Source organism: Gobio gobio (assembly GCF_949357685.1).
Source record: "Gobio gobio genome assembly, chromosome: 18".
NCBI lineage: Eukaryota > Metazoa > Chordata > Actinopteri > Cypriniformes > Gobionidae > Gobio > Gobio gobio.
The window spans coordinates 18,212,763-18,228,155 of record NC_137111.1 but is presented as its reverse complement, the minus strand read 5'-3'; the positions used below and the strand labels follow the sequence as shown (position 1 = coordinate 18,228,155).

Here is a 15,393-nt window from a genome sequence, read left to right as displayed (position 1 = left end):
ACATTCATATACAGTTAGCATGTTGTAATTTGTGTTTGTTATTGATAATTCGTGGAAGACTATACTAGTTCTAGGCTACTACTATTATCATTGAACTAAGCAGGATGTTATGAAACCTTTGTTTTCATAAAATCAGATAAAAGTCATAAATTACACAATTTAAAATACGATGCAGATAACTAAATGGAACTCCGATAACTGTGTGGGTGTGAATGAAAAGAACGATGCCTATTGAATCTAGCGTGTTCCGCCCTCTTTGCTTTACTATTGGTCAGAAGGCACGTCACTCTTGCACGTTTGCGTTCTCATTGGTCCCCGCAGTGTTGTCGAGCGCGTTCTTTGATGACGTAAAGGCTTGACCTTCCTGTACTAGAAGTTGATTGGGTAATGTTTGAGTAGAACATGGGCTTTTGATTTCTATTGGTTAGGATAGACACGCCTGTCCTCCATTGCCCAAATCCCACATCTGAAGGTTAAAGTCAGTCTGTCTCCATCACACCGCGCTTTAACCCAGCGGTACTTGCGTATAACTCTCTCCTCCTCTCGCTCTTAATTTACAGAAATATTAACACAATATCATGTCGATATTTGGGGAAGTCCCGCAGGCTGCTCCTGTCGCAGTGTTTAAACTGACAGCAGATTTCCGTGAAGATCAAAATACCAACAAGGTGAATCTGGGAGTCGGAGGTGAGAGATGCGCTTTTTAATAAACACGCACACTTACATATCAGAGTTTACATATATAAATGTAATGCTTCGCACAAATGCACAAATAGTTATACTCTATATGCTACAGCAATAGGCCTAATGAAAAAACATCTGTCTACTCTGCATCAGTGCAGCTCATTGTATCTTAGATCTATCTCGTTCTGAATTCAGATTAAATGATAATAATAATAATAATAATGCCTGTTTTTAATGATTATGATGGTAGTTGACACAACACGTGATCACAGATCAGCTGTTTATGGAAGCATCAGTAACATGAGATTCTTCATGCACCATGATATGACATTAAACTATTATATGTTTTGCTACAAGTATATCACTTTAGACTATAGGCCAGTTATGCACACAGATCTGATATTGAATTGTGTGTTAAATATACAAATATTTAGTTTTTATTTATATTTATCTTATATACATGTCAGACGTTTGGACACTTAATTTGTGTGTCTCACAACCTTGATATTAAAGCTTAAATTCTTGAAATTGTTTTTTGTAGACTTGTATAAATGTAAAATTTGCATGTTTAAAAGTTTTTTCCACTTGTCTTATTTCATCATTTTGATGGCTATTATTCTAAAATATGGAAAAATGTCATTTAAAAACGTTCTGACACTTTAAACGAAAACACAGTGATGATCTAACTAAAATCATTGCATGCAGGTCCAGAGGCATCTTGGGTTTCTAAATATTTTAAGGGATAAAGTTACGAAGGCTTCCGGCATTGGTGGTTTCCATTGGAGATCAGTCACATGTGCAGTGCTGTTAGCTGGGGATGAATAGATTGTGTTATGTCAACAGTATTATTGTGTAGAAGCAGTCAGCAGTGGAGTTATTCCTGATCAAGGTTAGAGAGCTTGACCTCGGAGGATTCCGGGAGGATTATCTTTATCTTCTGCTTTTCCTGACGCCCTGCTGACTCCTGAGGTTCTGAGGCACATTAAAGATGAGCAAAGGATGAAAAGTCACCTCTCTAAAAATCCCTGGGTCATGATTGTGTGGACTGTTTTTGAACGCCTCACCCTGGGCTGTGGTCCTTCCTCACACTGAAACGATTATCCCTCTTGAGCAACCCAGAACACTGATTTACAGTGTGAGACTTCTTGTCATACTTCTGCAGACCTACTGACAAAAAAATGCAGTATTTATCTTCTTTTTTTTAAAGGACTGCTACTAAACCTAGATACGTTGCACATATTGCTCATTGATCTAATATTTGGTATATTCAGAGTTGCGACTTGAGTGAAATGAATGCTCTGCTTCGCAATCTTTTGATTTCAAAACTTTACCAGTTTATGGACAGAACAAGTTTTGTTCTGTATTTGCGTAGGATTTTTTAATCAAGAATTGCATCAGGACATGAGCAGTACACATTTATGTCGAATAAGCTCATTTTGATCTTGGGTAAAAGTTCACAGATAAATCCTGATCAGACACCCCTGATAAAAGGGAACATTTACGCTTGACAAATATTGATTAGAAAGCAATTCAGTGAAATTTAGGGTGCTGTAATGTACACTAACGTTCAATAAATTGGCGTCTGTAAAAAAAGTTAGCTTTTTGTTTTTTCCACCAAAAAATAAAAATGGATGCAAAAGCAGTAATAATATGAAACAATATTACAATTTTGATTTTTAATATGTTTTAAAATGTAAACATTTATGAATTTTCAGCAGCCATTACTCTAATCTTCAGTGTCATGTGATCCTTCAGAAATCATTCTCTTACGCTGATTTGCTACTTGAAGTTAGTTAATTCAAAAATGAAAATTATCCCATTATTGACTCACCCTCAAGCAATCGTAGTTGTATATGACTTTCTTCTTTCAGCCAGACACAATCAGAGTTACATTAAAAAAAATAAATCCTTCCAAACTTTATAATGGCAGTGAATGGTACCATTTTTTTAAGCCCAAAAAAGCACATCCATCCATCATAAAAGTAATCCATATGGCTCCAGGGGGTTAATAAATGTGTTTTTGTAAGAAAAATATCCATATTTATAATGTTATAAACTGTAATCACTGGCTTCCAGTAACGGCTGTACGCAAGTCGAGTTCCGGCAGAAGAGTGACCTTTGACCTGAGGTATTGACTAACGCCGAAGCACATTGGGTGGAGCAAAAGGTCAAGAATTAGAATAATTTTTTAGAGAATTTTTAAAGCGAAATGCCAGATCTTGAATTTGTTGCCCAGCCCTATTAGTTTGAACCATGTGAGGCATCTACTCTCAACTAAGCTTCTCCTACATTCTATGTCATATGTCGGGTCATAGGTCACTCTTCGACTGAAACTAGACTCGTGTATGGCCATTACCAAAAGCCAGTGATTATAGTTTATAAAGGTATAAATATATGGATGTTTTTCTTACAAATACGCATTGCTTCGCTTCAGAAGGCCTTTATCAACCCCCTGGAACCGTGTGGAGATATTTTATGATGGATGGAACTTTTTTGGGCTTTAAAAAATATTACCATTCACCCATTATAAAGCTTGGAAGAGCCAGGATTTTTTTTTTATATATAACTCTGATTGTGTTTGGCTGAAAGAAGAATGTCATATACACCTAGGATGGCTTGAGGGTGAGTAAATTATGGGATAATTTTCATTTTTGGGTCAACTATCCCTTTAAGAAAGATTTTTCATTATTATCAATGTTGAAAATATTTTTGTGGAAACCATGGCAAATTTTCAAGATACCTTAATGAACCTAAAAGTTAAAAAGAAGAGCGTTTATTTGAAATGGAAATCTTTTGTAACATTATAAATGTCACTTTTGATCAATTTAATGCATCCATGCTGAATAAAAGTATTAATTTCTTTAAAAAAAAAAAAAAAAAGGAAAACTTGCTGACCCCTTTTGAACTGTTGTGTACAAATCATTAGTTTGCCTCTGTGTTTGGAAGTGGTCTGGTTGAAATCCTCATCTGCTTCTTCTTTAGCCTACAGGACAGATGAATGTCAGCCCTGGGTTCTCCCCGTGGTGAGAAAAGTGGAGAAGATGATCGCTGATGACCATAGTTTGAACCACGAGTACCTGCCCATTTTAGGCCTGCCAGAATTTCGTTCCAGTGCATCTAAGATCGCTCTGGGTGAAGACAGTCCTGCCATCAAGGACAACCGGGTCAGATGAGATGCTTTGAGATTGTATTAATAACTGTCAGCCATTACTCCAGTCTTCAGTGTCACATAATCCTATGGGATAGTTCACCCAAAAATGAAAATTAGCCCATAAAAGTGCATCTAGCAATTATAAAAATGGTTAATAAAGTCCTTCTGAAGTGAATCGATGGGTTTGTGTAATAAAAATATCCATATTTAAAACTTTATAAAGTAAAATATCTAGCTTCCGCCTTCCGTATTCAACTTAGAAAGAACCTAGGATGGCTTAAGGGTGAGTAAATTATGGGATAATTAAAAGTTTTGGGGGAACTATCCTTTTAATGCATCCTTGCTGAATTAATTTATTAAAAAAATAAATCTTACTGACCCCAAACATTGGAACGGTAGTGTACAGTAGTGGCCAAATCTTCACCCTTTATTCAAATTATAAAAAATGTGTTAAAGATTTTATAAGCATATTGCATAGTTGTGCTTGGAGTCAATGGGCCCTATCTTGCACCCAGCGCAATTGACTTTGTACACCGACGCATGTGTCATTCCTATTTTGCACCCGCGCAAAGCGCGCTTTTCCCTCCACAGAAGCACGTCGCTAAACTAGTGAATGAACTTGCGCTCCCTGGGCGGTTCAGCGCAAAAAAGGAGGCGTGTTCCGGCGCAAACAATCCCTGGTGCTATTTTGCTGTTCCATTAAACAATTGCGCCACTGACCAGAAAAAACCTAGTCTAAAGTCAGTGGCGCGTTGCGCGTTGTTCATTATGCTATTTTAAGGGCGCATGCTTGACCATAATGTATAGCGTGCACAACGCGCATACACTTTGCTCATGTAATCTACACAGATGCAACAGTTATTTTTGCAAATCATAAATTGTTACACTAAAAAAATATTAACACATGAGATGACGGAAATCATTGTGGTGTGCCACGAAGATGTGAAAAAATAGGCATAAATCTAGCTTACAAATTATTCAGGCTAATTGTAATAATTAAGGATAAGACCTGTTTGCCCAATAGTGGCAAGACATATATGTATATAAGGACATCTGACAAATTGGTTTGTCCGTCAAGAACCAGGAAAAAAAATCGACTGAAAAACTGAAAAAACTGAAAGACTGAAAAAAAAAAAGACTGTGAAATCACCTTTACCATAATGTACAACATTACAACTTCACTTCTCTGTCTTTCACTGCTCTTACAAGCACATCAGTCTCCTCGGCTGTGAACCGCTCCTGGCGTGCGCCTGGTAAATACGCCATAATAATAGCAATCCATAATGGAACTTGCGCACCTGCTTTTACAGGGAATGTTGGATGACGCTCTGATTGGTTTATTCACGTTACGCCCAAACCACACCTATGAATAATGAAGCTACTTCAGACCAACCCATTTTAGATTTGCGCCGGGCGCAAGAGCCATTTATCCCGCCGGGAAAATAGCAACAGCGCCGAGACCCGCCCACAAAGTTACTTGCGCTTCGCGCTTTGACACTTGCGTTTCAGATCGTTAAAATAGGGCCCAATAACTTTATTTGTGATAATGCATGCCAAATTGTGCTGACAACTTTTGCCCAGACTGTCATACAAAGAAATGATGTGCAAACGAACACGTGCAAAAAGGAGAGCCAACGAAATATTAATAATAACTCATTATGTTGTAGTCAATGTATCCAAATTCCTGAGCATTTTGTTTTTCTAGGCATTTTTGCATAGTAAAATAAAACATAGCTGTAATTTACCGCTTTTTTGCCATGTAATTTTGTCAGATAAATACCTTAACTAAGTGTTTTTGTTCTTCCCTCATATTCCTCATATTTTGATGGTTTAATCGAACTTGTAGGGTTATTAAAAAACAAATCCCCAAACCAATTCCCTCAGGACATCACTTTTGGCCACTAAAACTTAAGACTCAATAAATATTTATTCAGCAGTCAATTTCAAGTTTGGCAAAAAGTTTATTTTAGACATTGTTACACATTTATTGTCTTGTTTGCACTAGAATGCTAATGTAGATTCCTGTTGTTTTTGTGTTGCAGGTAGGAGCTGTGCAATGTTTGGGTGGTACTGGCGCTCTAAAGATCGGAGCGGAGTTTCTTCGCCGTTGGTACAATGGAACTGACAACACAAAAACTCCAATTTATGTGTCTGCACCCACATGGGGTGAGCACAAGACCTAATCACACTTGGAAAATACTGTGATAAATGTAATTCTGATATTTAATTGGCTACAGTATTGTGCAAAATATATGTAAAAGTTAGCATAACTAATTTCATGCTGGCCTTGAGTTCAATAATTGACTTTGTGCATATATATATTGTTGTCTGAAATGCTTAAAAAGTTAAGCCATCTTCCATGCCCATTTCAGTTTGTGGTCTTTCGTTCTAGAGAACCACAATGCCGTTTTCTCTAACGCTGGATTTGAGGACATCCGTCCCTACAAATATTGGGATGCAGCAAATCGTGGACTTGATCTGAAGGGTTTTCTGGGTGACCTGGAGGTGAGTAGTGATTTTGAAATTCCACTTTATAGTTACTTATTTATCAGTTATTGATAAGTTATCTAAAAACCTTGGATTATGTGCAGAAAGAAGTGACTTTTGTCATTTACCACGGTCATCAAAATAATTGTTGAGCGTGAAAGATTTTTTTTCTTTCTGCTGGGCTCATATTAGGCCAGTAGTTTAGATTTTCTATATACAATTGCAAGAAAAAGTATGTGAAGCGCTTGCAGAATCTGTGAAAATGTGAATAATTTTAACAAAATAAGAGATCATATAAAATGCATGTTGTTTTTTTATTTAGTACTGTCCTAAATAAGATATTTTACATATAAACTTTTTTTACATATAGTCCACAAGACAAAAAAATAGCTGAATTTATTAAAATGACCCATTCAAAAGTTTATGAACCATTGATTCTCAATACTGTGTGTCGTTCCCTGGATGATCCACGGCTGTTTTTATGTTTTGTGATGGTTGTTCTTGAGTCCCTTGTTTGTCCTGAGCAGTTAAACTGCCCAACGTTCTTCAGAAAAATCTGTTTTCAGGCATCTTTTGCATATTTGAACACTCTCCAGGAGTGACTATATGATTTTTTGAGAGCTTTTCACACTGAGGACAATTGAGGGACTCAAACACAACTATTAAAAGAGGTTGAAACATTCACTGATGCACCAGAAGGAAAAACAATGCATTAAGTTAGTCACAAAACATAAAAACCGCAGTGGATCATTCAGGGAACGACACACAGTATTAAGAATCAATGGTTCATAAACTTTTGAACGGGGTCATTTTAATAAATTCAGTCGTGTGGACTATATGTCAACTTTTTTTTATCTAAAATATCTTATTCAGGATAGTACTAAATAAAAAATAACATGCATTTTGCAAGATCTCTCTTATTTAGTTGAAATGATTCACATTTTCACAGATTCTGCAAGCAGTTCACATACTTTTTCTTGCAACTGTATATATATATCTGAAAGAAATTAACACTTTTATTCAGCAAGGACACATTAAATTGATCAAAAGTGACAGTAAAGACTCTTACATTGTTACAAAAAAGTTCTGTGAAGAATGTGATAGTTGGAACTTTTTATTCATCAAAGAATCCTTTATTAAAATATTGAACAGCACAAAATATTGTTTTCAACATTGATAATAATAAGACATGTTTTTTGAGCTGCAAATCAGCATATTAGAATGATTTCTGAAGGATCATGTGACACTGAAGACTGGAGTATGATGCTGAAAATTCAGCTTTGCCGTCACAGGAATTAAAACAAATATATATATTAAAATACAAAACAGTTCTTTTAAATTGAAATGTCACAATTTTACAGTTTTTACTGTATATTTGATCAAATAAATGCAACCTTGATGAAGAAGAGACTTTGTTCAAAAACATTACAAAAAATCGTATTGACCCCAAACAGTAGTGTATAGTGGAAAAAATCAGTTTGAAAATAAATGTTTGCTATATGACGTGTAATTAAAAACATGTCTTTCCTGCCAGAGCGCACCTGATCACTCCATCTTTGTGCTGCATGCCTGCGCTCACAACCCCACCGGTACAGACCCCACCCAGGACCAATGGAAGCAGATCGCTGATGTCATGAAGGTGAGCGCATCACAATAACCCCACATCATCTGACTGTGACATCAGTGGCCGGTTGCATAAACTTAGACTAGTCTCAAAAGTTAGTCATCTAATTTTTTCTTCAAGACTGGTCCTAATTTTTTTTACATTAAAATGTAGAACGGTTTAATTTGAGTTGGAAGAGTAAGACTGATTACCTCTTATCTAACTGCTAGTTGGTCAAACTAGTTCTTAAAGGGATAGTTCACCCTAAAATGAAAATTAAAGGGTTAGTTCACCCAAAAATGAAAATTCTGTCATTATTTACTCACCCTCATGTCGTTCGACACCTGTAAGACCTCCGTTCATATTCGGAACACAAATGAAGATATTTTTGTTGAAAGCTGATGGCTGAGAAAGGCTTCAGATAGGCCTCCATTGGCATTCAGTACATTTACACTCCCAAGACGCATAAAAGGCACTAAAAACATCGTTACAAAGTCCATCTCACCACAGTGGCTCTACAATAATTTTACGATGCGACGACAATAGTTTTTGTGCGCAAAAAAAAATCAAAATAACACCTTTATCCAACTTGTTCTTGTCTTCCGTGTGTGCCTCCACGACGCATGCGCGAGAATATGACGCAGATCCGGCGTTTGGACACATGACCCAGAAGCGATTTGTTTACAAGCAGAGGAAGACGCGCGTGTCTAAGCTGTTGGATTCTACATTGATCGTGCTTTAGGTCTCGGCGTAGTTCTCAAAATCGGACTAAACTGTGCATTTCATGGATTCCCGAACCCCGGCGCTACGTCATTTTCTCACGCATGCGTCGTGGAGGCACACACGGAAGACAAGAACAAGTTGGATAAAGGTGTTATTTTGATTTTTTTTTTTGCGCACAAAAACTATTGTCGTCGCATCTTAAAATTATTGTAGAGCCTGTGGTGCTCTCTGCACTGTGGTGAGATGGACTTTGTAACGATGTTTTTAGTGCCTTTTATGCGTCTTGGGAGTGTAAATGTACTGAATGCCAATGGAGGCCTATCTGAAGCCTTTCTCAGCCATCAGCTTTCAACTAAAATATCTTCATTTGTGTTCCGAATATGAACGGAGGTCTTACGGGTGTCGAACGACATGAGGGTGAGTAATTAATGACAGAATTTTCATTTTTGGGTGAACTAACCCTTTAAGTCATCCTTTACTCACCTTGGTATTGTTTTAATGCCACATGCCCCCCTTTTCTTTTATGGGTCACAAAAGGAGAAGTAAAAAATAAAAAGTCCCGCTCTCACTCGTCCGTGGAATGGGAGTGAATAGCGACCAGCATCAAGCTATTTAAAAAAGACGCAAAAGCATCACAGAATGATCCTATGCGGCGTGGCGCGTATTGCAAGTGTTCTGGGTGTATACGATAGGAATGTAATATTTAATTAAAATCCTGACATTGGCCCTTGGTCTTCTGTACACGGCTATGCGACGTGCGGGTTTGTGTGACTCTGTTAGCACCGCAGTTCACTCCGACTCGCCCAAGATTAACAAAAATAAAGATTAACAAAAAACATGACACACAATGCAATCCATGTACCTTATTAAGGTTTTCCACACATACTGGAAAACCTGGAAAAATAATTCCCAGGCCTGATGAAAATGAAAGAAAATGAAAAATGTCCTAGAAAAATCTGGTTGTCCTGAAAAAAAGTTTTTTTTTTTTTTTAAATGTTCTTGTTCCATGTAGAACAAACAATTAACGTTAGTAACAGAAAGTGTTATGGTCAGGGATGCTGAGTTTTGACACTTGAGAGAAGTATTTTTTTTAAGTTACGCTGTTTAATCTTGCTGTGATGTAGGGACGTGGTCTTGGGTTGGCGGTTGCAGGAGCTAGGAATTAAAGGGATAGTTCTCCCAAAAAGGAAAATTCTGTTAAAGGGTAACTAAACCCCTGTTCACAACCTAACTCCACCCACCGGCAATATTTGAAAAATGCTGGAAAAGTGGGCCGAGCTCAGCAGAGACAGAGGGGACGAACCAAGGCCAGGGCTGAGCGGGGGGCGTGCACCTAAGACCCGCAGTGACGAATTGATTGACAGCTGTATTAACTCCCGACGATGCTAGCGAAGCAGCAGCGCAAAAGAGAACGTAACCACTGACCTAATCTATGAACAGTCAAATCCTATACTGAATGCCACTAAAAATAGATCAGATGCATGTGATGTATTTTTATTCAAATTAACTGAATCAATAGGCAGTTCAGGACCAATAAGTTCAAACATAATAGCTTATTATAAACCGATTTCCTCAAATAAATTTAGACTATATACGCCAGCACGTTACTGTATTGTTGTTCATTACCACGGCAACCACTTGCGTGTCAGGGTTTGAAAGCGTGTCTCATGTATGAAAAGTATCTGTACACATTATTTAACTGTATTTTCTTCATTAGAATATTGATAGCAAGTGTCAAGTAAGTTTCATTCATAATGTTTCTACTTCATGTAACATGACAGTTCATACTGAAGTGAAGCCGTTCTCATCATGCGATTGGGGAAAACATTTCTCAGGGCGTGGTGAACGCGCGCCAGGGGCGTGGGTACTGGGTAGCGAACCGTTGGAAGAACCATCATACGTCACAATGACCTACAACGTCCAATAGGAAAATTAAACTGCAGTAGCCACCGTTCCAACAATAATAGTTCCAAACGAAGAAATAAAATAAAAGAAAGAAGAGCATACTATATGTGACCCTGGACCACAAAACCAGTCATAAGAGTATATATTTTTTTATAAATAAGCTTTCCATTGATATATGGTTTGTTAGGATAGGACAATATTTGGCTGAGATACAACTATTTGAAAATCTGGAATCTGAGGGTGAAAAAAATCTAAATATTGAGAAAATCGCCTTTAAAGTTGTCCAAATGAAGTCCTTAGCAATGCAAATTAGTACTAATAATATATATTGTTATATTTTTACGGTAGGAAATTTACAAAATATCTTCTTGGAACATGATCTTTACTTAATATCCTAATGATTTTTGGCATAAAAGAAAAACGGATAATTTTGACCTTTGCAATGTATTGTTGGCTATTGCCACGCATATACACGTGCGACTTATGACTGGTTTTGTGGTCCAGGGTCACATATTAGAACAAAACCAGGGTGAGTAAATTATGAACTCATTTTCATTTAAGGGGTGATCCCTTTAAGACCATCTTAACATAGAGGCTAAGTTTATGCAACAGGTTTAGAACATTACAGCACATGGTACAAAAATGGAACTTAATTGCATGCAATTACAACCTACTGTTGTCCAAATTTAAACTCTTGATATTTTTTTATAAATACTGAGTTAACTATTACATAATTAACTAAACCCAACATATCTTATGAAAATTGTAGAGTCAGACAGGACACAGATCGTGAAAAGTTTCATCATTGGGAGCTGTAATTCCCTTTTTTTTTTTCTAACAGTTTTCTTCTCTCACCTCTCTCTTCAGCGAAAGAATCTGTTTGCCTTCTTTGATTCAGCCTATCAGGGTTTTGCCTCAGGAAATTTAGACAAAGATGCCTGGTCTATCCGCTACTTTGTGTCACAGGGTTTTGAATTGTTCTGTGCCCAGTCGTTCTCAAAGAACTTCGGTCTGTACAGTAAGTAGTTCCAACAGGTTTTACATTCCTCTCTACATTGCATTTTAATGCCAGAACCATTTGATTTAAAAGAATAACCTGACTCCACAGATGAGAGAGTGGGGAACCTGACTGTTGTAGCCAAAGATCAAGACAATTTGAATCGTGTTCTGTCTCAAATGGAGAAGATTGTACGAATAACCTGGTCCAACCCCCCGTCCCAGGGAGCTCGTCTGGTTGCCATCACACTCAACACCCCTGAGCTCTTTGCTGAATGGTAAATACTATTAAAATCAATTCAGTTTTGTTATTTTAAATTATGTATGTAATGCATATCATACATTCAAAAGTTTGGTCTAAGATTTTATTGCTTTTGAAAGAAATTAATCATTTTATTCTGCAAAGATGCATTAAATTTATCAAAAGTGACAGTAAAGACAGTTTATAATTTTACAAACGAGTTTTATTTGAAATAAATGTGGTTCTTTTGAACTTTCTATTCATCAAATAATCCTGACAAGGCATCCTCACAGGTTCCACAAAAATATTAAACAATACAACTGTTTTCAGCATTGATACTAAGGATGCCACAATTCTCAATATAATATTGAACCATTCGGTACGGCATTCATGGTTCAATACGCGCTTGTGAATTGCGTTTTCGGTTTTGCATTAAATTAATTATTTTTCTACAAATTGTATCATTTGCCTCCATCCCAATATACTGAACAACGCGGCATACATTCACATCACACGTTAGTGGTAGAGTTAAACTCATGGAACACTATAGTTATTCACAATCACGAATGTTCATGATTTGCATGCGTTTTAAAGCCTTGCCTGAATGCTTATGCACGTTTTTAAAATGTGCTTTTCCGAGCGCGCGCATTAAACCCCTGTCAAACACGTGATTACTGGACTAAGTAGTCTTAAGCCCTATTCGGACGGGATTAGTTTAACATGGGGAGGTGGGGGTAAAGTAATTTTACCTCAGGACGTCTGTAATATTAATGGCCAATTCGCACGGGATAAGACATCTCAGTAAAACTAGCAGAATTGGGAGGGGTAACTCGCTTTACGCACCAACGTAACCTCCTTGTCGTCATGTGCGTTGCTTCCTGTTTTCACGTGAGCAAACACACAATATATATATGTGTGTGTGTGTGTGTGTGTGTGTGTGTGTGTGTGTGTGTGTGTGTGTGTGTGTGTGTGTGTGTGTGTGTGTGTGTGTGTGTGTGTGTGTGTGTGTGTGTGTGTGTATATATATATATATATATATATAACCATAAACATAAACATTTAGGTCCAGTCTAACGATTCTGTTTGGATGGTATTGGTAATAGACGCTTACCTAAAGCTAAAAGAAGTGTTGTGCCTCTAAAAAGTGCTTTCGATCTTATTGTTGCTTTAAATTGTATGCGGAAAATACTGGAGGTTTGCCACAGAGTTGTCCCACCAGTGACGCCGCTACCACCACGCGCATCACGCGCTGCGCGTAGGGCACCAAGTGCTCCGGGGAGCACCACAAGAAAATGCTCTCTCTACCCTCCCGCGGCTCTGCAAAATTCGCGAACGCCGCCATTGCGGGCATCGTAAAGTGATCGCGCTTAGGGCATCAAAGCGGCCAGCGGCGGGACTGGTCCCACCACCTACAACGAAACCGAGTGCTTCTTCAAGCGCTTCCATGCTTGCAAAACGCGCCAAAACTACTTTTAAACAGGAAATGATGGAATTTTACCGTACATTTTTACACCGGGTCTATTCGAACGGGATTAGTTTTACCCAAGGTCATTTTTCCGGACCTTTTTACAGAAGGTAAAAGTCTCCGTAATCTTTACTGACATTGTCCGTAATGATTACCGAGATGGCACATTCGGACGGGACTAAAATCACAGAGAACCTCTGGTAATAATTACTTTACCCCCACCTCCCCATGTTAAACTAATCCCGTCCGAATAGGGCTTTACTCCGCTAATACTGTCAAATACACGCAAGGTTAACATAAACACAGTCGGTTGTGTCTAAAGTGAACGTAAAATCGGCGTGTCTGTATATTAGATGCACGCAGGTCTTAAATTGACAGCAGGCAGCCTAGTGAACACGCTGTCCTTAAAGGGACAGTTCACCTCTAAAATGATGTCATTATTTACTCACTCTAATATTGTTCCAAACCTGTATTCATTTCTCGATGACAGAATTTTAATTTTTGAGTGAACTATCCCTTTAATGTTAATACAACAACAAAAGACAAAGAGAAAAACCCTCACTGCTCTTGACTGAAAAACTATACAGTAGCTAAGAATCAATGTATATTTTAGAGTGAAGTCTATGTAGTGTTTTATTTTTACAATCATTTGTTCAATTTCATACTTTAATGCTGCCGTACTGCTCTGAGCTGCCAGTGTAAATATTTATATATATATTTATTTTATATTATACAATACACTACAAATGTGTACAAGGTTTTTTTTCTTTTAAGTTAAGTTTTAAGTTTAAGTAAGGTTTTTCAATTCTTTTAAAGCTACACTGTGTGATATTTTCCCCCATCTAGTGGTGAAAAGGTATATGACCATCCAGTGAATTTTAGTTTCTGTTCCTCTCAATTCCGATTTCGTTTCAACTCCTACGGTGGCCGATTTAGTCCAAGATTAACATGGCTTCCAGTTCGACCTCGTCCACATTCGACACGGTGCCTGTGGGATATTCTGTGTGCAGTGGGATGGTTGGAACTCATCTGGCCTAATTATTCGGCTAGAAAGAACTGCAGCTAATCCAGAGTGAACGTTGATGATAGTAATGTTTATTCAGTCATCCAATTGCAAGGCATAAACAGGTTTGCGTGGATATGTACATACATGTGGTTTCTGTGAGAGAACAAATAAGGATGGTAAATATACATACACAGTTAAGAACTGTATAACTATACTTATACGTTACATTTGTATAATGTAACCGTAAACCAGAGCTTATTGTACCATATATAGGCGCTAAATGCAGCTGCATTAAAAGGAGCTGAGCTGCCGCTGCTGCTGCTAACAAGCGGTGTCCGGTTACAAAAGTGTGTGCGCCGCTTTAACGTTAGCACTGCAGTGCGCTCTGTATAACAATTGTTAATATGCCGATCAGACCTGATACATATTTCCATCAACATACATTACAAGCAAATATTTTCTAAAAACGAATAAACATTGTTGATAACAAAATAACTGAATGATTATTCAAATAGGTGAGCGTTAGGCTATTGTATGTTGACACAAAAATACTTCTGAGGTGACATCAACTGAATTACGCGATGACACACTCTGAAACACATCTACAATGACAATAACTATTATTACTTACGGAATTATTAACGCACAGAAATACCACACAAGGAAAAACAGACTTTTGAGGAATAAACAAGCCAGGAAAACTCCGTATAACTCTGTTACTGGACGCTGCTGAGATGAAAACTCTCTGCGCATGCACCAGACAAGTCTGAACAAGTTGACGCGCACATGCGCGAGGCAGAGAATTTTGTACAGTGCCATCGAGTATTAAAACCAGTTAAAACGCGAAAGGCGAAGCTTGAATTTACGGGTATGTCCCTCTTTGGCTAATGTACTTTCAAGATGGAGGGGCAACATGGCGACCACCGTTAGATCCCATTACCTTATGTATTTTCAATGGCATATTATAAACTTACGAGAATACTTTATTACTTGAAAGAAGTAAATATACATTAATGAGCACATATATTTTTGAAAGAACTAAGTGTTTTTAGCTAAGAATAGACTAAAAAAGTTATACAGTGTAGCTTTAAGTAAAATAAAGAAAGAGTATTGCAATAAAAAAAATAGTATT

At 37.5% G+C, this 15,393-nt stretch overlaps 1 protein-coding gene across 1 annotated transcript in view; it reads left to right on the top strand.

The window, feature by feature from the left end:
• Positions 1–441: 441 nt before the first annotated feature.
• Positions 442–15,393, top strand: part of got1 (glutamic-oxaloacetic transaminase 1, soluble) — a 19,732-nt gene continuing 4,780 nt past the window's right edge. Inside the window, exons 1-7 of the mRNA XM_079842341.1 lie at positions 442–687; positions 3,667–3,848; positions 5,878–6,001; positions 6,228–6,340; positions 7,857–7,961; positions 11,421–11,571; positions 11,662–11,827. Coding sequence (XP_079698467.1) covers positions 579–687; positions 3,667–3,848; positions 5,878–6,001; positions 6,228–6,340; positions 7,857–7,961; positions 11,421–11,571; positions 11,662–11,827 — 950 coding nt within the window. The 5' untranslated portion in view covers positions 442–578. The remainder of the gene's footprint in view (positions 688–3,666; positions 3,849–5,877; positions 6,002–6,227; positions 6,341–7,856; positions 7,962–11,420; positions 11,572–11,661; positions 11,828–15,393) is intronic.